At 50.6% G+C, this 27,826-nt stretch overlaps 1 protein-coding gene across 1 annotated transcript in view; it reads left to right on the top strand.

Moving 5' to 3' along the window:
- Positions 1-27,826, top strand: part of LOC119963595 (disintegrin and metalloproteinase domain-containing protein 12-like) — a 432,269-nt gene that overhangs the window by 320,753 nt on the left and 83,690 nt on the right. Inside the window, exons 16-17 of the mRNA XM_038792926.1 lie at positions 5,202-5,279; positions 17,296-17,410. Of these exons, the coding sequence (XP_038648854.1) occupies positions 5,202-5,279; positions 17,296-17,410 (193 nt within the window). The remainder of the gene's footprint in view (positions 1-5,201; positions 5,280-17,295; positions 17,411-27,826) is intronic.

Below are 27,826 nucleotides of genomic sequence, written 5' to 3'. Positions count from 1 at the left end.
GAGGAGCTGTGGCAGACTGGTTGACCAGGATCAGGGACGTGCTGGGTGGTGGAGGAGGAGCTGTGGCTGCCGGTGTGACCAGGATCAGGGACGTGCTGGGTGGTGGAGGAGGAGCTGTGGCTGCCGGTGTGACCAGGATCAGGGACGTGCTGGGTGGTGGAGGAGCTGTGGCTGCCGGGCTGACCAGGATCAGGGACATTCTGGGTGGTGGAGGAGCTGTGGCTGCCGGGTTGACCAGGATCAGGGACGTGCTGGGTGGTGGAGGAGCTGTGGCTGCCGGGTTGACCAGGATCAGGGACGTGCTGGGTGGGGGAGGAGCTGTGGCTGCCGGGTTGACCAGGATCAGGGACGTGCTGGGTGGTGGAGGAGCTGTGGCTGCCGGTGTGACCAGGATCAGGGACGTGCTGGGTGGTGGAGGAGCTGTGGCTGCCGGGTTGACCAGGATCAGGGACGTGCTGGGTGGGGGAGGAGCTGTGGCTGCCGGGTTGACCAGGATCAGGGACGTGCTGGGTGGAGGAGTGAGCTGTGGCTGCCGGGTTGACCAGGATCAGGGACGTGCTGGGTGGTGGAGGAGGAGCTGTGGCTGCCGGGTTGACCAGGATCAGGGACGTGCTGGGTGGTGGAGGAGTGGCTGCCGGGTTGACCAGGATCAGGGACGTGCTGGGTGGTGGAGGGGTGAGCAGTGGCTGCCGGGTTGACCAGGATCAGGGACGTGCTGGGTGGTGGAGGATCTGTGGCTGCCAGGTTGACCAGGATCAGGGACGTGCTGGGTGGTGGAGGAGCTGTGGCTGCCGGGTTGACCAGGATCAGGGACGTGCTGGGTGGTGGAGGAGCTGTGGCTGCCGGTGTGACCAGGATCAGGGACGTGCTGGGTGGAGGAGGAGCTGTGGCTGCCGGTGTGACCAGGATCAGGGACGTGCTGGGTGGGGGAGGAGCTGTGGCTGCCGGGTTGACCAGGATCAGGGACGTGCTGGGTGGTGGAGGAGCTGTGGCTGCCGGTGTGACCAGGATCAGGGACGTGCTGGGTGGAGGAGGAGCTGTGGCTGCCGGTGTGACCAGGATCAGGGACGTGCTGGGTGGAGGAGGAGCTGTGGCTGCCGGTGTGACCAGGATCAGGGACGTGCTGGGTGGTGGAGGAGCTGTGGCTGCCGGGTTGATCAGGATCAGGGACGTGCTGGGTGGTGGAGGAGTGAGCTGTGGCTGCCGGGTTGACCAGGATCAGGGACGTGCTGGGTGGTGGAGGAGCTGTGGCTGCCGGGTTGATCAGGATCAGGGACGTGCTGGGTGGTGGAGGAGTGAGCTGTGGCTGCCGGGTTGACCAGGATCAGGGACGTGCTGGGTGGTGGAGGAGCTGTGGCTGCCGGGTTGACCAGGATCAGGGACGTGCTGGGTGGTGGATGAGCTGTGGCTGCCGGGTTGACCAGGATCAGGGACGTGCTGGGTGGTGGAGGAGTGAGCTGTGGCTGCCGGGTTGACCAGGATCAGGGACGTGCTGGGTGGTGGAGGAGAGCGCTGGATGATCCCCCATGATGTAGCCCGACACGCTGCAATGGATGTCCGACTCATGGCCAATGCCATCCGATACCTCAAAACAGTTATGTTCTGACCCGATGACAGTCGCGATCTGGAGGACGCACACTGTGCGGTGGTATCCTGTCTGGGCGAACCCCTGCTCGGACAGAATTCCACATTGGCCTCAGGCCCTCAAACCTCTCTCAGGGGTTGGTGCCCCACAGTTCTAGCTGCCTCACGGAAATGCTCTCTGTGCCTTTTCGCACTGCTCGAAGGTATTTACTGTGTGGGCTGCTGCTGCGCACCTTCCACACCCTTACCCTCACCTATTGCCCAGACAGGCCATAGTGTGCCTTGTTCCCGTCCAGTAGCAGAGATCCCCATTGGAGGACCCGCTCTGGAGGAGTTCACTCCCTTAACCCTGGGGACCTGGGATGGAGGGCGAAGCATGTAGCAATGCCATACAATCACTGAATGCACCGGTTCAGGGGCTCAAAGACGTCTGCCATTTTTCTGTCCTTGTTGAGTCAATGGAGCATCTCTAAGTTTTGTGTTATGGGCTGCACTCCCTTTTTAGTGCTTTGTTGAATCTTTTGTTGAAGTTTTGTTTACACTTCTGCCCCACTTCCCTGATCTACTAGCACCCAGTGGGGAGAATGGCGGGGATGGTAGTGTTCTGTACCTGCCCTTGGGCATGGCGGGGTAGGTAGTGTCTGTACCTGCCCTTGGGCATGGCGGGGAAGGTAGTGTTCTGTACCTGCCCTTGGGCATGGCGGGGTAGGTAGTGTTCTGTACCTGCCCTTGGGCATGGCGGGGAAGGTAGTGTCTGTACCTGCCCTTGGGCATGGCGGGGTAGGTAGTGTCTGTACCTGCCCTTGGGCATGGCGGGGTAGGTAGTGTCTGTACCTGCCCTTGGGCATGGCGGGGTAGGTAGTGTCTGTACCTGCCCTTGGGCATGGCGGGGATGGTAGTGTTCTGTACCTGCCCTTGGGCATGGCGGGGTAGGTAGTGTCTGTACCTGCCCTTGGGCATGGCGGGGATGGTAGTGTTCTGTACCTGCCCTTGGGCATGGCGGGGTAGGTAGTGTTCTGTACCTGCCCTTGGGCATGGCGGGGAAGGTAGTGTCTGTACCTGCCCTTGGGCATGGCGGGGAAGGTAGTGTTCTGTTCCTGCCCTTGGGCATGGCGGGGATGGTAGTGTCTGCACCTGCCCTTGGGCATGGCGGGGTAGGTAGTGTTCTGTACCTGCCCTTGGGCATGGCGGGGTAGGTAGTGTCTGTACCTGCCCTTGGGCATGGCGGGGAAGGTAGTGTTCTGTACCTGCCCTTGGGCATGGCAGGGAAGGTAGTGTCTGTACCTGCCCTTGGGCATGGCGGGGAAGGTAGTGTCTGTACCTGCCCTTGGGCATGGCGGGGAAGGTAGTGTCTGTACCTGCCCTTGGGCATGGCGGGGAAGGTAGTGTCTGTACCTGCCCTTGGGCATGGCGGGGTAGGTAGCGTCTGTACCTGCTCTTGGGCATGGCGGGGATGGTAGTGTCTGTACCTGCCCTTGGGCATGGCGGGGATGGTAGTGTTCTGTACCTGCCCTTGGGCATGGCGGGGTAGGTAGTGTTCTGTACCTGCCCTTGGGCATGGCGGGGATGGTAGTGTTCTGTACCTGCTCTTGGGCATGGCGAAGCCGTTTGTAGGTCCAAGCAGCAGGCGACTGAGGGGGTCGTCCGCCGGTCTGTCTGCCTTTCTTTCGCGGCTACATCACAGGCCTGCCATCCCTAGAGAGGGAGCATGCGGTGTCCATGGGCACCATCCAGGTCTTCCATGCCCGGTGGCCACCGCAGGGGTTGGGATGTTTTATTGACCCCTTTAACCGCACTCTTTTTGATGTTTTTTAAGGTTCCGTTGATCTTTGTTACGTTTGGGTAGTGCCCCTAACAGGAGCGGCCCTTTTTGCTTTATCCTTCAGCTTGTTTCCTTTCTTTTGTTTGGTTGGACTTTTCAATTAACCATGAAAATAAGTTTAATTACTACTTACCCCCCTTTCACTCACCATTTGAACTCCCTGTGTTCACCCAACTCCAAAAGCACTCTCACTCAGCTAAAGTAGGTCCACAAAGTGCAGACTGTTGTTGAAAACTCACCATTATTCTTAGAATTCCCCCTATACCAAAAAGGGCCGACATTCTAAATGGTGAACAGGGATTCTCACTCCCTGACTCCGATGCAGGCTTCGGTGGGTGCTATTCAGGTCAAACTATATTTTCAAGTTATCCCCCGGTATAACCCATGCCTTCACTGAAGATTTTATCTACTTACCACTTAGTAGCATCGATCCTGTGTCCCGCATTGCTAAGTAAGTAGACTTAGGAATAATCACTGTTTGAGGTTAAATTAAGTTATTTTATTATTACATTTTTTCTTTTAAAAGCTGCAATCATTTTCTTTACAGAAAGGTAAAAAGATCTTGCTTCTGGATCCTGCTGGTTGCTGAAGAGATCTTCAGGCCAAACTTGACAATCAATCTTCTTTAAAGTCTGTTCTTCTTTAGATGTATTCGCTGGTTAGCTCGGTTGCTATGTCTTGTCGATCCCATGTACCGAGCTGTGAGAGCTGGCTCTGCTAGCTATCGCTGAGCTGACTCTGCCTCCTGTTTAAATTCTAGTCTTCCTTAGATGTATTAGCTGTTTTAGCTCAGCTGCTTTGTCTTATCTTTCCCATGACCGAGCTGGCTGTAAGCTGACTCTGCTTCTCTTGTTCCTTCTTCTCTCTGAGTTCTGGTTCTGGTAGTTCCTGCTCTGGTCTCTGAGTTTATATTCTCTTTCTAACAGTTATTAAGTTTTTATGACCTTATTGTAAAGTAACTTATTTCACTTTGATTGTAAAAAGTATCTTTGATCTAAACATTCTAATACAACTAAGTATTAATTTTGGGCATGGCCTCAGCCCTCAGATCTGATTACATTGTCCTTTCAGATGTTCAAAGTTCCTTTGTGATATTCAAAAATGCTTTGATTTCAAGAGGTATTACTTTTAATTCCTGTCATTTCTATAGTTTTATTTTCCAATTGTGTGCCCAGCTCATAACTTTGACTTTGATTTTGGCTTTAAATTATGTTTCTAGTAGACTGATAGTCTCCAGTTTTCTTTAATTTACTTGATATCGGCAGAACTTCACACCTAGAATTGTCACCAAATTCAACTGAATCTCATCCTTTTCTTTCCAGCTACTTCCTAAGATAGTTAATTTCAATGAAGGTGTGAAACATTGTTCTTAGCTTCAATGAAAATGAAAATGAAAATCGCTTATTGTCACGAGTAGGCTTCAAATGAAGTTACTGTGAAAAGCCCCTAGTCGCCACATTCCGGCGCCTGTTCGGGGAGGCTGATCACGGGAATCGAACCGTGCTGCTGGCTTGCCTTGGTCTGCTTTCAAAGCCAGCGATTAGCCCTGTGAGCTAAACCAGCCCCTACAAGAATCCTGTGTGTTTGCTAAGCTTGCTTGGGAGAAAGAATCTGAATTTTATAATCCTGCTCTTTTCAGCTGCTATGAACCCTTTGTGGGATCTTTCCCTGTATCCTCTGATTTTTCTCTCAGACCAGATATTGCCAGACTTCCATGTTTCAAATGACAAATCTTTCCATATTGTCAATAACAAGACGATTGGTAATTGTTAATATTTTGTGTTCCATTTCACAGGTCTGCCGTGAAACGAAGTGTGTGGACGTGGCCATGTTCAGAACAGAAGAATGTCACAAACGCTGCAATGGAAATGGGGTATGGCGACACTCACTCTGTTTGTAGCGGGGCAGATAGATATATTGGTGCTGGAGTGGGACACTGACATCAACAACAAGTTGTATTTATATTCATGTTCGTGTAACAAACATCTCACGGCATTTTACACGAGCGCTTTAGAATAAAATTTAACAAGAATTAGAATTAGAACATAGAACAGTACAGCACAGTGCAGGCCCTTCAGCCCACAATGCTGTGCCGACCATTTATTCTAATCTAAGATTCACCTAACCTGCACCCCTTCAATTTACTGCTGTCCACGTGCCTGTCCAAGAGTCGCTTAAATGTCCCTAATGACTCTGACTCCACCACCTCTGCTGGCAGTGCATTCCACACACCCACCACTCTCTGTGTAAAGAACCCGGGGAAAAAGTCTCTGACTGTCTACTCTATCTATTCCCCTGATCATCTTATAAACCTCTATCAAGTCGCCCCTCATCCTTCTCCGTTCTAATGAGAAAAGGCCTAGCACCCTCAACCTTTCCTCGTATGACCTACTCTCCATTCCAGGCAACATCCTGGTAAATCTCCTTTGCACCTTTCCAAAGCTTCCACATCCTTCCTAAAATGAGGCGACCAGAACTGCACACAGTACTCCAAATGTGGCCTGACCAAGGTTTTGTACAGCGGCATCATCACCTCACGGCTCTTGAATTCAATCCCTCTGCTAATGAACGCTAGCACACCATAGGCCTTCTTCACAGCTCTATCCACTTGAGTGGCAACTTTCAAAGATCTATGAACATAGACCCCAAGATCTCTCTGCTCCTCCACATTGCCAAGAACCCTACCGTTAACCCTGTATTCCGCATTCATATTTGTCCTTCCAAAATGGACAACCTCACACTTGTCAGGGTTAAACTCCATCTGCCACTTCTCAGCCCAGCTCTGCATTCCATCTATGTCTCTTTGAAGCCGACAACAGCTCTCCTCACTATCCACAACTTCACCAATCTTCGTATCATCTGCAAATTTACTGACCTACCCTTCAACTCCCTCATCCAAGTCATTAATGAAAATCACAAACAGCAGAGGACCCAGAACTGATCCCTGCGGTACGCCACTGATAACTGGGCTCCAGGCTGAATATTTGCCATCCACCACCACTCTCTGTCTTCTATCGGTTAGCCAGTTTGTTATCCAACTGGCCAAATTTCCCACTATCCCATGCCTCCTTACTTTCTGCACAAGCCTACAATGGGGAACCTTATCAAATGCCTTACTAAAATCTATGTACACTACATGCACTGCTTTACCTTCATCCACATGCTTGGTCACCTCCTCAAAGAAGTCAATAAGACTTGTAAGGCAAGACCTACCCCTCACAAATCCGTGCTGACTATCCCTAATCAAGCAGTGCCTTTCCAGATGCTCAGAAATCCTATCCCTCAGTACCCTTTCCATTACTTTGCCTACCACCGAAGTAAGACTAACTGGCCTGTAATTCCCAGGGTTATCCCTATTCCCTTTTTTGAACAGGGGCACGACATTCGCCACTCTCCAATCCTCTGGTACCACCCCTGTTGACAACGAGGACGAAAAGATCATTGCCAACGGCTCTGCAATTTCATTTCTTGCTTCCCATAGAATCCTTGGATATATCCCGTCAGGCCCGGGGGACTTGTCTATCCTCAAGTTTTTCAAAACGCGCAACACATCTTCCTTTCTCACAAGTATCTCCTCGAGCTTATCAGTCTGTTTCACACTGTCCTCTCCAACAATATGGGCCCTCTCGTTTGTAAATACTGAAGAAAAATACTTGTTCAAGACCTCTCCTATCTCTTCAGACTCAATACACAATCTCCCGCTACTGTCCTTGATCGGACCTACCCTCGCTCTAGTCATTCTCATATTTCTCACATATGTGTAAAAGGCCTTGGGGTTTTCCTTGATCCTACCTGCCAAAGATTTTTCATGCCCTCTCTTAGCCCTCCTAATCCCTTTCTTCAGTTCCCTCCTGGCTATCTTGTATCCCTCCAGCGCCCTGTCTGAACCTTGTTTCTTCAGCCTTACATAAGTCTCCTTCTTCCTCTTAACAAGACATTCAAAATCTCTTGTCAACCATGGTTCCCTCACTCGACCATCTCTTCCCTGCCTGACAGGGACATACATATCAAAGACATGCAGTACCTGTTCCTTGAACAAGTTCCACATTTCACTTGTGTCCTTCCCTGACAGCCTATGTTCCCAACTTCTGCACTTCAATTCTTTTTTTTTTTTATAAATGTTTTTTTATTGAGTTTTCTTATTTTATATATGACAAATTACAAGTTATTAGAGAGAGAGAAAAAAAAAAAGGAAAAAAAGGAAAACACAAAAATTTAACATGAATATTTACAGGTAAGCATCTTCATAACAATCATTGTGGCCGCCCCCTTTAGCCAGCATACATATTTTACATTCCCCAATATGGCCGAGGCACATGTTTATAGGCATTTATTTATAGCTTGGTTTTGGGCCTTGGCTTGCCATCAAACCCCCATACCGAGCCCGTATCCCCCCCCCCCCCCCCCCCCCCCTCCCCCCGGCTACCTTCCCCCGATTCCCGTCCATTTTCCCCTGGTTCTTGGCCACCCGACTATTCTTCCTCATGTACGTTGGCCACAAACAGGTCCCGGAACAATTGCATGAATGGCTCCCACGTTCTGTGGAAGCCGTCGTCCGACCCTCGGATGGCGAATTTGATTTTCTCCATTTGGAGAGATTCCGAGAGGTCGGACAGCCAGTCTGCAGCTCTGGGTGGTTCTGCTGACCGCCAGCCAAACAGGATTCTACGGCGGGCAATCAGGGAGGCAAAGGCAAGGGCATCCGCCCTCCTCCCCAGGAATAGATCTGGCTGGTCTGAAACCCCGAAGACCGCCACTATCGGGCATGGCTCCACCCTCACCCCCACCACTTTGGACATAGCCTCGAAGAAGGCTGTCCAGTACTCCACAAGTCTGGGGCAAGACCAGAACATGTGGGCGTGGTTGGCCGGGCCTCTCTGGCACCGCTCACATTTGTCCTCCACCTCCGGGAAGAACCTACTCATACGGTTTCTCGTTAAGTGGGCTCTATGTACCACTTTTAGTTGCGTCAGGCTGAGCCTTGCGCACGTGGAGGTGGAGTTGACCCTATGCAGTGCTTCGCTCCAGAGTCCCCACCCTATCTCCATCCCCAGGTCGTCCTCCCATTTCCTTCTTGTTGCGTCCAGTACGGTGTCGTCCCTTTCTACCAGTCGGTCATACATGTCACTACAGTTCCCTTTCTCTAGGATACTTGCGTCCAGTAGGTCTTCCAATAGTGTCTGTCGTGGCGGTTGTGGGTACGTCCTTGTCTCCTTTCGTAGGAAGTTTTTGAGCTGCAGGTACCGTAGCTCGTTCCCCCCAGCTAGCTGAAATTTCTCTGTCAGTTCGTCCAGTGTTGCGATCCTGTCGTCCGTGTATAGGTCCCTGACTGTCAGTGTCCCCCCGTCCTGCCTCCACCTTTTGAAGGTGGCATCGGTCAGTGCTGGTTTGAACCTATGGTTGTTGCAGATGGGAGCCTTGTCCGACATTTTGTACAGGCCAAATTGCTGCCGCAGTTGGTTCCAGGATTAGAGGGTGGCTGTCACCACTGGGCTGCTGGAGTGTTTTTTGGGTGGGGATGGGAGTGCTGCCGTGGCGAGGGCCCGGAGGGAGGTTCCCATGCAGGAGGCCTCCTCCGCACGCACCCACTCGGCTGCACTTCAATTCTTGTCTGACAGCATCGTATTTACCCTTCCCCCAATTGTAAACCTTGCCCTGTTGCACACACCTATCCCTCTCCATAACTAAAGTGAAAGTCACAGAATTGTGGTCACTACCTCCAAAATGCTCCCCCACTAACAAATCTATCACCTGCCCTGGTTCATTACCAAGTACTAAATCCAAAATGGCCTCCCCTCTGGTCGGACAATCTACATACTGTGTTAGAAAAGCTTCCTGGACACACTGCACAAACACTACCCCATCCAAACTATTTGATCTAAAGAGTTTCCACTCAATGTTTGGGAAGTTGAAGTCACCCATGACTACTACCCTGTGACTTCTGCACCTTTCCAAAATCTGTTTCCCAATCTGTTCCTCCACATCTCTGCTGCTATTGGGGGGCCTATAGAAAACTCCCAACAAGGTGACTTCTCCTTTCCTATTTCTGACTTCAACCCATATTACCTCAGTAGGCAGATCCCCCTCGAACTGCCTTTCTGCAGCTGTTATACTATCTCTAATTAACAATGCCACCCCCCCACCTCTTTTACCATCCTCCCTAATCTTGAAACATCTATAACCAGGAACCTCCAACAACCATTTCTGCCCCTCTTCTATCCACGTTTCCGTGATGGCCACCACACCGTAGTCCCAAGTACCGATCCATGCCTTAAGTTCACCCACCTTATTCCTGATGCTTCTTGCATTAAAGTATACACACTTCAACCCATCTCCTTGCCTGCAAGTACTCTCCTTTGTCAGTGTTACCTTCCCCACTGCGTCACTACACGCTTTGGTGTCCTGAATATCGGCTTCCTTAGTTGCTGGACTACAGATTCGGTTCCCATTCCCCTGCCAAATTAGTTTAAACCCACCCGAAGAGTACTAGAAAACCTCCCCCCCAGGATATTGGTGCCCCTCTGGTTCAGATAGAACCCATCCTGCTTGTACAGGTCCCACCTTCCCCAGAATGCACTCCAATTATCCAAATACCTGAAGCCCTCCCTCCTACACCATTCCTGCAGCCACGTGTTCAACTGCACTCTCTCCCTATTCCTAGCCTCGCTATCACGTGGCACCGGCAACAAACCAGAGATGACAACTCTGTCTGTCCTGGCCTTTAACTTCCAGCCTAACTCCCTAAACTTGTTTATTACCTCCACACCCTTTTTCCTACCTACGTCGTTGGTACCAATGTGCACCACAACTTCTGGCTGCTCACCCTCCCCCTTCAGGATCCTGAAGACACGATCCGAGACATCCCTGGCTCTGGCACCCGGGAGGCAACATACCTTTCGGGAGTCTCGCTCGCGACCACAGAATCTCCTATCTATTCCCCTAACCATTGAATCTCCTATTACTATTGCTTTTCTATTCTCCCCCCTTCCCTTCTGAGCCCCAGAGCCAGACTCAGTGCCAGAGACCTGGCCGCTAGGGCCTTCCCCCGGTAGGTCATCCCCCCCAACAGCATCCAAAACGGTATACTTGTTTTGAAGGGGAATGGCCACGAGGGATCCCTGCACTGTCTGCCTGTTAGTTTTCTTTCCCCTGACTGTAACCCAGCTACTCTTGTCCAGTACCTTTGGTGTGGCTACCTCCCTGTAACTCTTCTCGATAACCCCCTCTGCCTCCCGGATGATCCGAAGTTCATCCAGCTCCAGCTCCAGTACCTTAACACGGTCTCTGAGGAGCTGGAGTTGGGTGCACTTCCCGCAGGTATAGTCAGCGGGGACACCAGTGGTATCCCTCACCACCCACATCCTACAGGAGGAGCATGCAACTGCCCTAGCCTCCATCCCCTCTTACCTTACAGAATTAGCTGCCCCGTGGGCTAACTGGACCTCCGCCCTCCGACTCTGCTTCCATTCAGCTGTACTCTAAACTCCTGTTTCCCTTCACGCTCTTTGATAAATATAGGAAATGAAATGTAAGGAGCACCTTACTCCCTCCTCACCTAACTCCCTCAGTCACCAAACTCTCACTGTAGCACTCAAATGCCACAAGCTCAGCACTCCCTCAGTCACCAAACTCTCACTGTAGCACTCAAATGCCACAAGCTCAGCACTCCCTCAGTCACCAAACTCTCACTGTAGCACTCAAATGCCACAAGCTCAGCACTCAGTGCAAACAAAGTCTGCACTGTATCTAGCCCCTATTTATGCTGTGCCTCTAGCCTCTGAAAACTGGCCTAATGCAATTAACTAATTAACAAGCTCCAGCTGCAAGTAAGTCCAAGTAGAACCTTGTTTAAAGCTGATTCAAAATTCTCCTTCTTATAGACCAAACAGCAACTTTTAAGTTAATTAACTAAATAAAAGAAATACTAGACTTTAAATAAAAATTAACCCTTATACTCCTTCAGTCACCAAACTCTCACTGTAGCACTCAAATGTCACAAGCTCAGCACTCCAGTGCAAACAAAAGAGGAGGATCGAACTCTCCACCTATAATTACGATATCGTGTATCGTCCTGGGAAATTCAATGAGCCCCCAGATGCCCTGTCCCACGGCACATGCGCCAGTGTGCATGATGACCGACTCTGGGCCATCCACAACGATCTTTGCCACCCGGGGGTCACCCGGCTTCTCCATTACATCAAGGCCCGCAACCTGCTTGTGGGCTCCGCCCCTGGCTCCTGGGGGAGGTATGTAGATCTGCTGCCCTGTAGGCGGCTCTCAGTGCACAGCAGTCGCAGGCAGGCACAGTTCTAGTTGATTAAAACCATTGTTCACTTCAACTCTCCTTCTCGTGTGAATTGATGGTCGCATCAGGCATTTATGGATTTCTACAGCAGGCTGTACAGGTCGGAACCCCCTGCGGGGCCAGAGGGAATGAGGCACTTTCTGGAGGGGCTGACTTTTCCGAAGGTGGACGGGGAGCTAGTAGAAGGGCTGGGGGCCCCGATCGGGCTGGATGAGATAGCGGAGGGCTTGAAGGCTATGCAGTCGGGTAAGGCCCCGGGTCCGGACAGGTACCCAGCGGAGTTAGACAAAAGGTTCTCCGGGATATTGGGACCGGTGCTGATGAAGGTGTTTAATGAGGCTAAGGAAAGAGGGGTCCTTCCCCAGACGATGACACAGGCCACGATTTAACTTATCCTGAAACGGGACAAGAACCTGGAGCTGTGCTGGGTCCTACAGGCCGATATCCCTGTTGAATGTAGATGCCAAACTGTTGGCCAAAATTCTGTCCTCCAGGATTGAGGATTGTGTTCCGGACGTTATTGTGGAGGATCAGATGGGGTTCGGTAAGGGCAGGCAAGTTGTGGCCAATGTAAGAAGGCTGCTAAATGTGATCATAATGCCCCCGGAAGGTAGGGAGGTGGAGGTAGTGATCGTAATGGTTGCGGAAAAGCTTTTGACCGGGTTGAATGGGATTATTTATGGGAGGTTCTGGAGCGGTTCGGATTCGGGAGGGGCTTTATTGACTGGGTCAGGTTGCTGTACCAGGCTCTTGTGGAAAGTGTACAGATGAACAGGACAACTTTGGACTATTTTAGACTGCACCAGGGGACGAGACAGGGATGCCCCCTCTTCCCACTGCTGTTTACACTGGCTAAAGAGCTGCTGGCAATTGCTCTGAGAGCTTCAAGGGGCTGGAAGAGGCTGGTCGGGGGGGGTGGAGCACAGTCTCGCTTTATGCGGATGACCTGCTCCTGTATGTTTCAGATCTAATTGAGGGGATGGAAGAAATCATGGGAATTTTAGTGGAACTTAGCCGGTTCTCGGGGTATAAGCTTAATATGGGGAAGAGCGAGATGTTTGCGGTCCAGGAGAGGGGTCAGGAGAGGCGACTGGGAGAACTGCCGTTTAGATTGGTAGGGACAGTTTCAGGAACCTGGGTATCCAAGTACAGCGGGACTGAGATTGGCTACATAAATTGAACTTGGCTCGGTTGGTGGATCAGATGAAAGATGATTTCCGGAGATGGGATGCGCTCCCGTTGTCTCTCGCTAGGAGAGTCCAAACGTTGAAAATCATGGTCCTCGCGAGATTCCTGTTTGTATTTTAATGTCTCCCCATCTTTATTCCGCGGTCCTTTTTTTAAGCGGGGTCAACAAAGTTATAGCGGGCTTTGTATGGGGGGGGCAAGTCCCCGCGAGTAAGGAATGTAATGCTTGAGTGGAATTGGGGAGAGGGCGGGTTGGCGCTGTCGAATTTTAGCAACTATTGCTGGGCGGCTAACATAGCCATGATCAGGAAGTGGTTGAGGGGGGGGGGAGGGGGGCGTCAGCATGTGTGCGTATGGAGGCGGCTTCTTGCAGGGGCACAAGTTTGGGGGCGTTGGTAACTGAGCCTCTGCCATTCCCGCTGGCACGGTACCCCACCAGCCCCGTGGTGGTGGCGGCCCTGAGAGTCTGGGGGCAATGGGGGAGGCATGTGGGAGCAGAGGGAGCATCGGTCTGGTTCCCAATCTGTAATAATCAACGGTTTGCCCCAGAGAGTATGGATTGGGGGTTCCGAGTATGGCGGAGAGCGGAGATTGAGAGGATGGGGGATATGTTTATAGAGGGGAGCTTTCCGAGTATGGCAGAGAGCGGAGATTGAGAGGATGGGGATGTGTTTATAGAGGGGAGCTTTCCGAGTATGGCGGAGAGCGGGGATTGAGAGGATGGGGGATATGTTTATAGAGGGGAGCTTTCCGAGTATGGCGGAGAGCCGAGATTGAGAGGATGGGGGATATGTTTATAGAGGGGAGCTTTCCGAGTATGGCGGAGAGCGGGGATTGAGAGGATGGGGGATGTGTTTATAGAGGGGAGCTTTCCGAGTATGGCGGACAGTGGGGATTGAGAGGATGGGGGATATGTTTATAGAGGGGAGCTTTCCGAGTATGGCGGAGAGCGGAGATTGAGAGGATGGGGGATATGTTTATAGAGGGGTGCGTTCCGAGTATGGCGGAGAGCGGAGATTGAGAGGATGGGGGATATGTTTATAGAGGAGAGCTTTCCGAGTATGGCGGAGAGCGGAGATTGAGAGGATGGGGGATATGTTTATAGAGGAGAGCTTTCCGAGTATGGCGGAGAGCGGGGATTGAGAGGATGGGGGATATGTTTATAGAGGAGAGCTTTCCGAGTATGGCGGAGAGCGGAGATTGAGAGGATGGGGGATATGTTTATAGAGGGGAGCTTTCCGAGTATGGCGGAGAGCGGGGATTGAGAGGATGGGGGATATGTTTATAGAGGAGAGCTTTCCGAGTATGGCGGAGAGCGGAGATTGAGAGGATGGGGGATATGTTTATAGAGGGGAGCTTTCCGAGTATGGCGGAGAGCGGAGATTGAGAGGATGGGGGATATGTTTATAGAGGGAAGCTTTCCGAGTATGGCGGAGAGCGGAGATTGAGAGGATGGGGGATATGTTTATAGAGGGAAGCTTTCCGAGTATGGCGGAGAGCGGGGATTGAGAGGATGGGGGATATGTTTATAGAGGGGAGCTTTCCGAGTATGGCGGAGAGCGGGGATTGAGAGGATGGGGGATATGTTTATAGAGGGGAGCTTTCCGAGTATGGCGGAGAGCGGGGATTGAGAGGATGGGGGATATGTTTATAGAGGGGAGCGTTCCAAGTATGGCGGAGAGCGGGGATTGAGAGGATGGGGGATATGTTTATAGAGGGGAGCTTTCCGAGTATGGCAGAGAGCGGGGATTGAGAGGATGGGGGATATGTTTATAGAGGGGAGCTTTCCGAGTATGGCGGAGAGCGGGGATTGAGAGGATGGGGGATATGTTTATAGAAGGGAGCTTTCCGAGTATGGCGGAGAGAGGGGATTGAGAGGATGGGGGATATGTTTATAGAGGGGAGCTTTCCGAGTATGGCGGAGAGCGGGGATTGAGAGGATGGGGGATATGTTTATAGAGGGGAGCTTTCCGAGTATGGCGGAGAGCGGGGATTGAGAGGATGGGGGATATGTTTATAGAGGGGAGCGTTCCAAGTATGGCGGAGAGCGGAGATTGAGAGGATGGGGGATATGTTTATAGAGGGGAGCTTTCCGAGTATGGCGGAGAGTGGGGATTGAGAGGATGGGGGATATGTTTATAGAGGGGAGCTTTCCGAGTATGGCGGAGAGCGGGGATTGAGAGGATGGGGGATATGTTTATAGAGGGGAGCTTTCCGAGTATAGCAGAGAGCGGGGATTGAGAGGATGGGGGATATGTTTATAGAGGGGAGCTTTCCGAGTATGGCAGAGAGCGAGGATTGAGAGGATGGGGCATATGTTTATAGAGGGGAGCTTTCCGAGTATGGCGGAGAGCGGGGATTGAGAGGATGGGGGATATGTTTATAGAGGGGAGCTTTCCGAGTATGGCGGAGAGCGGGGATTGAGAGGATGGGGGATATGTTTATAGAGGGGAGCTTTCTGAGTATGGCGGAGAGCGGAGATTGAGAGGATGGGGGATATGTTTATAGAGGGGAGCTTTCCGAGTATGGCGGAGAGCGGAGATTGAGAAGATGGGGGATATGTTTATAGAGGGGAGCTTTCCGAGTATGGCGGAGAGCGGGGATTGAGAGGATGGGGGATATGTTTATAGAGGGAAGCTTTCCGAGTATGGCGGAGAGCGGAGATTGAGAGGATGGGGTATATGTTTATAGAGGGGAGCGTTCCGAGTATGGCGGAGAGCGGAGATTGAGAGGATGGGGGATCTGTTTATAGAGGGGAGCTTTCCGAGTATGGCGGAGAGAGGGGATTGAGAGGATGGGGGATATGTTTATAGAGGGGAGCTTTCCGAGTATGACAGAGAGCGGGGATTGAGAGGATGGGGGATGTGTTTATAGAGGGGAGCTTTCCGAGTATGGCGGAGAGCGGGGATTGAGAGGATGGGGGATGTTTATAGAGGGGAGCGTTCCGAGTATGGCGGAGAGCGGGGATTGAGAGGATGGGGGATATGTTTATAGAGGGGAGCTTTCCAAGTATGAAGGCGCTGGAGGAGAAGTTTGCATTGGCCGGGGAAACAAGTTTAGATATCTACAGGTGCGGGACTTTCTGCATAGACAGGTACCAACCTTCCCACTCCTGTTGCTAAGGGGGATTCAGGACAGGGTAGTTTCCAGAATGTGGGTAGGAGAGGGGAGCGGCTCTGACATTTACAAGGAACTTACGGGGTCAGAGGAGACGCAGACCGAGGAGCTGAAGCCCAAGTGGGAGGAGGAGCTGGGAGGAGAGATAGAAGATGGTCTATGGGCGGACGCGTTGAGTAGAGTCAACGTGACCGCAACATGTGCCAGGCTCAGCCTGATACAATTCAAGGTCGTTCACCGGGCTCACATGTCAGTGGCTGAATGAGCAGATTCTTTGGGTGGAGGATAGGTGTGCAAAATGTGCGGGAGGACCAACAAACCATGTCCACTAGTTCTGGGCATGTCCGAAGCTTAGGGGATTTTGGCAGGGGTTTGCAGATGTCATGTCCACGGTGTTAAAAACAAGGGTGGCGCTGAGTCCGGAGCTGGCGATTTCCGGGTGTCGGAAGACCCGGGAATCCGGGAGGAGAAAGGGGCAGACGTTCTGGCCTTTGCTTCTCTGGTAGCCCGGAGACGGATACTATTAGCTTGGAGGGACTCAAAGCCCCCGAAGTCGGAGACCTGGCTATCGGACATGGCTAGCTTTCTCTGTCTGGAGAAAATCAAGTTCACCCTGAGGGGGTCACTGTCAGGGTTCACCCGGAGGGGGCAGCCGTTCGTCGACTTCTTCACGGAAAATTAAACGTCAGCAGAGGGAGAAGAGGGTTAGGTTAGCGTAGATTAGGGGGTTAATTAATGGTGGGACCTGTGAGGGAAGGAGGTGGTATTTGCGCTATATAGTCTCATGTTTACTGTTTATATTGCTGCTGTTACAATGCCAAAAAAACCTCAATAAAATGTTTATTAAAAAAAAACAATGAATAGCCTACGGCAGCACAGTGGGTTAGCACTGCTGCCTCACAGCGCCGAGGTCCCAGGTTCGATCCCGGCTCTGGGTCACTGTCCGTGTGCAGTTTGCATATTCTCCCCGTGTCTGCGTGGGTTTCACCCCCACAACCCAAAGATGTGCAGGGTAGGTGGATTGGCCACGCTAAATTGCCCCTTAATTGGAAAAATGAATTGGGTATTCTAAAAAAAATGTCAAATGAACAATGAATAGCCTGCCCGTCACTCATATTGGAGAAGGTGGTTTGACTGCGGACTCCTGCCTGCTGCACTGGTATCCTGAGATCTGCCGATTGTCCTCTGACAATCACAGAAACAACACTGACGTCCAGATGGTTTTCTGCTGGACCCCATTGTACAATTTGTGACTTTCTGAATTCTTTCACTGTTTCAGGTTTGTAACAATAAGGACAATTGTCACTGTGACGACGGCTGGGCTCCTCCGCTTTGCAATACCAAAGGGAAAGGTGGCAGTATTGACAGCGGACCTACAATTAAGACAGATTCAGGTAATCATTTCAGTTATTGATTGATTGATTGATTTGATTTATTGCCACATATACCGAATTACAGTGAAAAGTATTTTTCTGCGGCCGAGGGAATGTACACAGTACGTACATAGTAGACAAAATAATAATCAGCAGAGAACATTGACAAATGGTACATCAGCAAACAGTGATTGGTTACAGTGCAGAACAAGGGGCCAAACAAAGCAAATACATGAGCAAGAGCAGCATAAGGCGTCGTGAATAGTGTTTTTACAGGCAATAGCTCAGTCTGAGGGGGAGTCATTGAGGAGTCTAGTAGCTGTGGGGAAGAAGCTGTTCCTATGTCTGGATGTGCGAGTCTTCAGACTTCTGTACCTTCTGCCTGATGGAAGGGTCTGGAAGAAGTCAATGCCTGGGTGGGAGGGGTCTCTGATAATGCTGTCTGCCTTCCTGAGGCAGCGGGAGGTGTATACAGAATCAATGTGGGGGTGGCAAGCTTGTGTGATGGGTTGGGCTGAGTTCACCACACTCAGTTTCTTGTGATCTTGGGCCGAGCAGTTGCCATACCAGGCTGTGACGCAGCCGGATAGGATGCTCTCTATCGCACATCTGTAGAAGTTTGTGAGAGTCAATGCAAAAATGCCAAATTTCTTCAGCTTCCGTGGGAAGTAGAGATGTTGTTTGGCTTTCTTGTCTGTTGCACCAACGTGAGTGGACCAGGACAGACTGTTGGTGATGGTGACCCCCAGGAACTTAAAGCTATCGACCATCTCCACTTCGGAGCCATTGATACAGACGGGAGTGTGTGTCGTGCTACGCTTCCTGAAGTTGATGATCACTTCCTTGGTCTTTCCAACATTGAGAGCGAGGTTATTTTCAGTGCACCATGCAACCAAGTGATCTATCTCCCTTCTGTAATCTGATTCGTCGTTGTTTAAGATACGGCCAGCCACAGTCGTATCAACCACAAACTTATGGATTGAGTTGGAGTTAATTCTTGCCACACAGTCATGTGTGTATAGGGAGTATAGTAAAGGACTGAGCACACATCCATGGGCAGCACGGTAGCATGGTGGTTAGCATAAATGCTTCACAGCTCCAGGGTCCCGGTTCGGTTCCCAGCTGGGTCACTGTCTGTGTGGAGTCTGCACGTCCTCCCCCTGTGTGCGTGGGTTTCCTCCGGGTGCTCCGGTTTCCTCCCACAGTCCAAAGATGTGCGGGTTAGGTGGATTGGCCATGATAAATTGCCCGTAGTGTCCTAAAAAGTAAGGTTAAGGGGGGGAAGGGGGGGGGGGGGGGGGTTGTTGGGTTACGGGTATAGGGTGGATACGTGGGTTTGAGTAGGGTGATCATGGCTCGGCACAACATCGAGGGCCGAAGGGCCTGTTCTGTGCTGTATTGTTCTATTCTATCCTTGCTGGATCCCAGTGTTGGAGATTATTGTGGAGGAGGTGCTGGTACCGATCCTGACAGATTGCGGTCTGTTGGTGAGGAAGTCGAGGATCCAGCTGCACAGGGAGGGGTCAAGTCCAAGATTGCGGAGTTTGGTTATTAGTCTAATAATGGAATAATGGTGTTGAAGGTGGAGCTGTAGTCTACGAACAGCACTATTGCAAGGTGTCCTTGTTGTCGAGGTGTTCGAGTGTTGATTGTAGAGCCAGGGAGATAACGTCCCTGCAAACTGCAGTGGATCAAGACCGTCTGGGAGGCTGGCAGTGATCCAACTCATGACTAACCGCTTGAAACATTTCATGATAACAGATGTCAGGGCCGCCGGTCGGTAGTCATTGATGCAGGCTACCTTGTTCTTCTTTGGTACTGGTATTATGGTGGCCTTTTTGAAGGAGGTGGGGACCTCAGAGCGGAGGAGTGAGGTGATGAAGATATTTGCGAATACACTCGCCAGCTGGTCTGCGCAGGCTCTGAGTGCTCGCCCAGGGACTCCGTCGGGGCCCGTCGCTTTCCGCGGAAGGCAGCTCTTACCCCTGAGGCTGTAATAGTGGGTATGGGTGTGTCCAGGGCTGTTGGGGCGGGTGGCACTGATACATTGGCTGACTGCTCAAAGCGGGCATAGAACTTGATCAGATCATTGGGTAGGGATGCTCCAGCCCCTGATATTCCGCCTGGCCTTGCTTTATAGCCTGTGATTTTGTGTAGGCCCTGCCATTGTCGTCATTGGTTAGTGTCGTTGGCCTGGGACTCTAGTTTGATGCGGTTTTGTCTTTTTACATCCCTAATGGCTTTCCGTACGTCGTACCTGGATTTCTTATACAGGTCAGGGTGGTCATACTGAACACCTCCGTCCGGAACTTCAGCAGGGAGTGAACCTTTTGGTTGATCCAGGTTTCCGATTGGGGAATACCCGTATCTTTTTTGGTACACAGTCCTTGACTCACTTACTGATGGTGGTTTCGTACTCATCCAGGTTAGCTGCCACGGCCTTGAATATGGAGCAGTCCACAGTCTCCAAGCAGTGGCAGAGGATGTCCTCAGATTCCTCGGACCAGCACTGCACGGTTTTCGTGACTGGCTCAGCACGCTTGAGTTGCTGTTTGTAAGCCGGAAGTAGGAATACCGAATTGTGGTCAGATTTGCCAAAGTGAGGTCGGGGAATAGAGCGGTAGACTCCTCGTGTAGCAGTGGCCTCGGGTGTTTGCAGCTCTGGTGCAGCAGGAGATAAGTTGATGGAGTTTGGGTAGGACCTTCCTGAAGTTGGCCTGGTTGAAGTCTCCAGACACAATTGTCAGAGTTTCGGGGTGATTACATTCTTGGTTGTTGATGGTGGAATATAGTTTGTCAAGTGCTTTCTTCACTTCTGCCTGGAGTGGGATATAGACTGCTGTGATGAGTACACAGCTGAATTCACGTGGTAGGTAGAAAGGGTGACACCACGGTTAGGTATTCTAGGTCTAGGGAACAGTGGCATGCTAGGGACACCACATCCGAGCACCAGGAGGGGTTGATCAGGAGGTAAACACCCCCGCCTTTCGACTTGCCTGAGGCCTTCGTGCGGTCCATTCGGTGGATTGAAAAACCTTCGGATTGGATGGCGCAGTCTGGTGTGGCCGGAGTGAGTCATGTCTTGGTGAAGCAGAGCACACAGCAGTTTCTCACTTCACTCTGGGAGGAAAGTCTAGCGTTGAGGTCATCCACCTTGTTCTCAATCACTTGGACGTTTGCCAGGAGTACGCTGGAGAGAGGAGTCTCGAAGCCGCGTAATTTAAGTTTCACCTTCAGGCCGACACATTTTCCCCTCTTCCTGGGTCGGTGACTGCTCTTGGATGGCAGGGCTGGCTTTGCATGAGGTACGTGACAAGATTGGATTAGGAGGGGTCGTGGATGATGGTGGCAGTGTCAGGGTCACTGGAGGGGGTTGTGAACAAAGAACAAAGAAAATTACAGCACAGGAACAGGCCCTTCGGCCCTCCCAGCCTGCGCCGATCCAGATCCTTTATCTAAACCTGTCTCCTATTTTCCAAGGATCTACTTCCCTCTGTTCCCACCCATTCATATCTCTGTCTAGATGCATCTTAAATGATGCTATCATGCCCGCCTCTACCACCTCCGCTGGCAAAGCGTTCCAGGCACCCACCACCCTCTGCGTAAAAAACTTCCCACGCACATCTTCCTTAAACTTTCCCCCTCTCACTTTGAAATCGTGACCCCTTGTAATTGACACCCCCACTCTTGGGAAAAGCTTGTTGCTATCCACCCTGTCCATACCTCTCATAGTTTTGTAGACCTCAATCGGGTCCCCCCTCAACCTCCTTCTTTCCAATGAAAACAATCCTAATCTACTCAACCTTTCTTCATAGCTAGCACCCTCCATACCAGGCAACATCCTGGTGAACCTCCTCTGCACCCTCTTTAAAGCATCCACATCCTTCTGGTAATGTGGCGACCAGAACTGCACGCAGTATACCAAATGTGGCCTAACCAAAGTCCGATACAACTGTAACATGACCTGCTGACTCTTGTACTCAATACCACGTCCGATGAAGACAAGCATGTTGTATGCCTTCTTGACCACTCTATCAACCTGCGTTGCCACCTTCAGGGAACAATGGACCTAAACGCCCAGATCTCTCTGTACATCAATTTTCCCCAGGACTCTTCCATTTACCATATAGACCGCTCTTGAATTAGATCTTCCAAAATGCATCACCTCGCATTTGCCTGGATTGAACTCCATCTGCCATTTCTCTGCCCAACTCTCCAATCTATCTATATTTTGCTGTATTCTCTGACAGTCCTCCTCGCTATCTCCAACTCCACCAATCTTAGTATCATCTGCAAACTTGCCAATCAGACCACCTATACCTTCGTCCAGATCATTTATGTATATCACAAACAGCAGTGGTCCGAGCACGGATCCCTGTGGAACACCACTAGTCACCTTTCTCCATTTTGAGACACTCCCTTCCACCACTACTCTCTGTCTCCTGTTGCCCAGCCAGTTCTTTATCCATCTAGCTAGTACACCCTGAACCCCATACGACTTCACTTTTTCCATCAACAACCATGGGAAACTTTATCAAACGCCTTACTGAAGTCCATGTATATGACATCTACAGCCCTTCCCTCATCAATTAACTTTGTCACTTCCTCAAAGAATTCTATTAGGTTTGTAAGACATAACCTTCCCTGCACAAAACCATGCTGCCTATCACTGATAAGTCTATTTTCTTCCAGATGTGAATAGATTCTATCCCTCAGTATCTTCTCCAACAGTTTGCCTACCACTGACGTCAAGCTCACAGGTCTATAATTCCCTGGATTATCCCTGTTACCCTTCTTAAACAAAGGGACAACATTAGCAATTCTCCAGTCCTCCAGGACCTCACCCATGCTCAAGGATGTTGCAAAGATATCTGTTAAGGCCCCAACTATTTCGACCCTCGCTTCCCTCAGAAACCTGGGATAGATCCCATCCGGTCCTGGGGACTTGTCCGCCTTAATGCCTTTTAGAATACCCAAAACTTCCCCCTTCCGTATGATAACTTGACCTAGAGTATTTAAACATCCATCCCTAGCCTCAACATCCGTCATGTCCCTCTCCTTGGTGAATACCGACGCAAAGTACTCATTAAGAATCTCACCCATTTCCTCTGACTCCACGCATAAATTCCCTCTTTTGTCTTTGAGTGGCCCAATCCTTTCTCTAGTTACCCTCTTGCTCCTTATATATGAATAAAAGGCTTTGGGATTTTCCTTAACCCTGTTAGCCAAAGATATTTCATGACTCTTTTTAGCCCTCTTTTAGCCCTCTTTATTGCACATTTGAGATTTGTCCTACTTTCCCGATATTCCTCCAAAGCTTCATCAGTTTTGAGTCGCCTCGATCTTATGCATGCTTCCTTTTTCATCTTAGCTAGTCTCACAATTCCACCCGTCATCCATGGTTCCCTAATCTTGCCATTTCTATCTCTCATTTTCACATGTCTGTCCTGCACTCTAATCAACATTTCCTTAAAAGACTCCAACATTTCAAATGTGGATTTACCCTTAAACAGCTGCTCCCAATCCACATTCCCTAGCTCCTGCCGAATTTTGTTATACTTTGCCTTTCCCCAATTTAGCACTCTTCCTTTAGGACCACTCTCGTCTTTGTCCATGAGTATTCTAAAACTTACGGAATTGTGATCGCTATTCCCAAAGTAATCACCGACTGAAACGTCAACCACCTGGCCGGGATCATTCCCCAATACCAGGTCCAGTATGGCCCCTTCCCGAGTTGGACTATTTACATACTGCTCTAAAAAACTCTCCTGGATGCTCCTTACAAATTCTGCTCCATCTATGCCTCCAACACTACACGAGTCCCATTCAATGTTGGGGAAGTTAAAATCTCCCATCACAACCACCCTATTGCTCCTACATTGTTCTATAATCTGTCTGCATTTTTGTACCTCTACTTCATGCTCGCTTTTGGGAGGCCTGTAGTAATGTCCCAACAATGTTACTGCACCCTTCCTATTTCTTAGCTCTATCCATATTGCCTTAATGCTCGAATCCTCCATCGTGCCCTCCTTAATCACAGCTGTGATATCATCTCTGACCAGTAATGCAACTCCTCCACCCCTTTTACCTCCCTCTCTATCCCTCCTGAAGCATATACCCTGGGATATTCAGTGGCTAGTCCTGCCCTTCCCTCAACCAAGTCTCAGTAATACCAATAGCATCATATTCCCAGGTACTGATCCAAGCCCTAAGTGCATCTGCCTTACCTGCTACACTTCTCGCATTAAAACAAATGCACCTCAGACCACCTGTCCCTTTGCGTTCATCATCTCTTCCCTGTCTACTCTTCCCCTTAGTCACATTGAGTTTATTATCTGGTACCTTACTGGCTTTAGTTGCTGCCTCTTTACTGACCTCTAACTTCCGAATCTGGTTGCCATCCCCCTGCTACATTGTGCTTTGGGCCATTGTGGGCTCCTGGGGTGGTGAGCTTGGGTTCAACTTCCGTGTGGCGTTGGGCGGTGTAATGAACTCCAATTGGCTTTATTGGTTGGCCAATTGGAGTATGAGCTCCCCCAATGATAGCTCATTGAGGGGGCCCATATCAGCACCTGTGTAGGCTTTGTGAGCCAGTCTTAAGTTGACTGGACGGCTAGCAGCACTGTTTGTAGCTGCTCCTGTAATATCGTTATTGTAAATAAATATTGGTGTGGTGACGGAACTCCTGCCTCCCGTGAATTACTACAGTGGCGACGAGGTAAACTAAGAATTTTGCGGAGACCAGCTGCCGCACTCGGAGGGTAAGCCTTGCCATTTTAAATATGCTGTTTTTTGGGAGGTTAGAGGCATTCGACCCGGCTATTGAGGACTGGTCCCAGTATGTGGAGAGAATGTGTTACTTCTTCCGGGCAAATGATATACTGACGGACGAAAGGAGACGGCTAATCCTGCTGTCGGCGTGCGGACCCTCCGCTTTCGCCATTATACGTAGTCTGACTTATCCCGATGCGCCGGACACGAAAACTTTCCAAGAAGTAACGGAATTGGTGAAAGAGCACTACGACCCAAAACCACCCCTCATTTTGCGTAGGTACAGATTCTACACAGCGAAGCGGGAAGACAGGGAGTCAGTCACAAATTTCTTGACCCGCCTGAGAAGGCTGGCGGAAAAATGTGAGTTCGGCCCGACACTAAATGAAATGCTTCGGGACCGGTTAGTGTGTGGCATAAACAACCTCACAATACAGAAGTGCCTATTGGTGGAAACAGAGCTAGACTGCAGGCAGGCGTTACAGCTCGCACTGTCCCTAGAAAAGGCAGCAAGTGGGGCGCAGGAACTACAGGGCACAGGCCAATGGAGATAGATACCTGTGAGAGGGACTACCACAACGGGTCCAGCTACCAGATAGCCGCTCTCAGGAAAAACCTGAGGAATAGAGGGAAAAAGGAAAACCCCAGAACTGCCCCAAGTCTGCCAGGACTAACTGGAGAAGAGGGAAGTACCGGCTGAGGCTCCCCCAACAGAGAAGGACAGTTTCTGGCACCAGACAGAGTGGGGTAACAGCGACAGAAACCCTAGAAGGAGGTGGCAAAAGAGGAATAGCAGGTGGGGACGCAGGGAAGTACACAACCTAGACACCCATCCTCCTTCGAAGGGGAACAATTATATAATATTACAACGAAGAAAGCAGAACCCATTAAGATTACCCCACGGGTGAACGGGCGGCCGACAATAATGGAAATAGACACGGGTGCGGCCGTATCAGTAATGGGAGTGGCAGCATTTAGAAAAATCAAAGATTGACTCCAGCCACTAACCCTAACAAAAACATCGACAAAACGTAAAACCTACACGGGGGAACCCCTGGAAGTTCTCGGCACGACTCATGTACCCATGGAATAAGAGAAACAATTGCTCAGATTACCGTTGACGATAGTAGAGGGCTCCGGACCGAGCTTAATTGGACAAAACTGGCTGGAAGACCTAAAATTAGATTGGATGAAAATTTTCCAGAGTGGAAGCGGGCAGTTGAGTGGAGTACTCCAAAAATACCCGGAGGTCTTCCACGAAGGTTTGGGGGAAATCATAGGCGCCAAAGCAACTTTGCACGTGGACCCAGAAGCCCTTCTGAAATTTTGTAAGGCCAGGCCAGTACCTTTTGCATTAAGGAAGAAAGTAGATGACGAAATAGAAAGGTTACGGCGCGACGGCATTATCAGATCAGTACAGTTCTCAGAATGGGCAGCGCCGGTGGTACCAGTTTTGAAGCCAGACGGCTCGATACGTCTCTGTGGAGATTTCAAACAGACGGTAAACAAATACGCACTGCTGGACAAATACCCAATCCCGAAAATAGACGACCTATATGCCAAATTGGCAGGTGGGCTTTTGTTCACGAAACTGGACATGAGCCAAGCCTACCTGCAGTTAAAACTGGACAAGGGCTCCCAGAAGTTCGCTACGATCAACACCCTGAAGGGCCTTTTTCGTTATACTAGGCTACCTTTCGGAGTGTCATCAGCCTGCGCTATATTCCAGCGTACGATGGAAAATATTCTGCAGTGACTACCGCAGGTGGCGATTTATTTGGACGATGTCTTAATCACGGGTAGGACAAACAGGGAACACTTAAGGAACCTGGAGGAAGTGCTCAGGCGTTTCGCAAAGGCAGGCGTACGGCTAAAAAGGGAAAAATGTGTTTTTCTGGCCCCACAAGTGACGTACCTGGGATATAAAGTAGACGAGTCTGGCTTACATCCATTAGAAGACAGAGTAAGGGCAATAAAGGAAGCCCCAGCTCCCACCACGGTCCAGGAGTTACGGTCATTTCTAGGGTTGGTAACCTATTATGGAAAATTTATTGAGAATAGGGCGTCCATCCTAGAACCCCTCCACCAGCTACTAAAAAAGGGGCAAGAATGGAAATGGTCCGCCCGCCAAAACCCAGCATTTAGGGACATTAAGGAACAGCTGTCATCCAAAAATGTCCTAGAGCATTATGACCCAAGGAAGGAGTTGGTGGTCACTTGTGATGCATCCCCCTACAGGGTAGGAGCCATCTTAGCCCATAGAGGAAGGAATGGGGAAGAACGGCCAATAGCCTATGCTTCGAGGACCTTGGTGATGGCTGAGAGGAAGTGCGCCCAAATCGAGAAGGAAGGACTGGCGGTGATACTCACAGTAAAAAAATTTCACCAGTATCTGTACGGGCGGAAGTGCACCATAGAGACAGACCATAAGCTGTTATTAGGGTTATTAAAAGAAGACAAGTCAATACCCCCGATTGCATTAGCTAAAATCCAACGCTGGGCGTTGCTACTGGCGACATATAGATACGTTCTGGAGCACAGACCGGGAACACGAGTAGCAAATGCAGATGCTTTGAGCAGACTTCCCCTCCCGGACACTCCGCCGCATATACCAAAAGTAGAGGAGACAGTAATGACTCTAAATTTTTTGGACACCCTACCAGTAGACGCACAACATATTCGGTTGTGGATGCAAAAAGACCCAGTTTTAGCCAAGATGAAGCATTTACTGCTAACAGGGGAACTGGAAAGACCAGGGGAGCCCCAGATGCACCCATACTGGAGCAGAAGGGACCAAATAACCGTAGAAGACGGTATCCTATTATGGGGAGCCTGGGTAATAGTCCCAGCTCAGGACCGTCAGGCAATCTTAACCGAGTTACATCACGGACACCCAGGGGTGATAAAATGAAGATGCTAGCTCGAAGCTACGTTTGGTGGCCAGGTTTGGACACAGACATAGCAGCCTTGGTACGTCGGTGCCAGGAGTGCCAACAGGGGCAAAGAGTGCCACCAGCACCCGTGGGAATGGCCAGGCAGACCGTGGACCCGCCTGCATATTGACCACGCCGGCCCTTTCATGGACTCAATGTTTTTGGTGATAGTGGACGCCCACTCCAAATGGTTGGACATCCACCGGGTAAACACGGCAAGCACAGCATCGACAATTGAAAAGCTCAGGGCCTCGTTTGCAACACATGGACTTCCGGAGGTATTGGTGTCGGACAACGGAACGGCATTCACAAGTGGGGAATTTGGAAAATTCCTGAAGAAAAACGGAGTCCGTCACATCAAAACGGCCCCTTACCATCCAGTGACCAACGGCCTGGCAGAGAGAGCGGTCCAGACCCTTAAAGCGGGACTCAAGAAGCAGCCGGCAGCGTCAATGGACACAAAGCTCTCCCACTGGCTGTTTGATTACAGGACCACACCGCATTCCACAACGGGCATACCGCCAGCTGAACTCTCAATGCGAAGGCGGCTGCGAACGAGGCTGAGTCTCCTTTTCCCAAATTTAACGGGGAAAGTGGAGAAACAACAGGAGGCCCAACGCAGGACGCATGATAATAGTCGGCAGCAGAGACATTTCCAGGTGGGGGCACCGGTTTGGGTCAAGAATTATGGGAATGGACCAACATGGGTCAAAGGCACGGTAGAGTCCCAAAC

The sequence above is a fragment of the Scyliorhinus canicula genome, chromosome 3 (genome assembly GCF_902713615.1).
Source record: "Scyliorhinus canicula chromosome 3, sScyCan1.1, whole genome shotgun sequence".
Taxonomy (NCBI): domain Eukaryota; kingdom Metazoa; phylum Chordata; class Chondrichthyes; order Carcharhiniformes; family Scyliorhinidae; genus Scyliorhinus; species Scyliorhinus canicula.
Note: the sequence above shows the minus strand (reverse complement) of the source record. Positions and strands in the feature narration are given on the sequence as shown.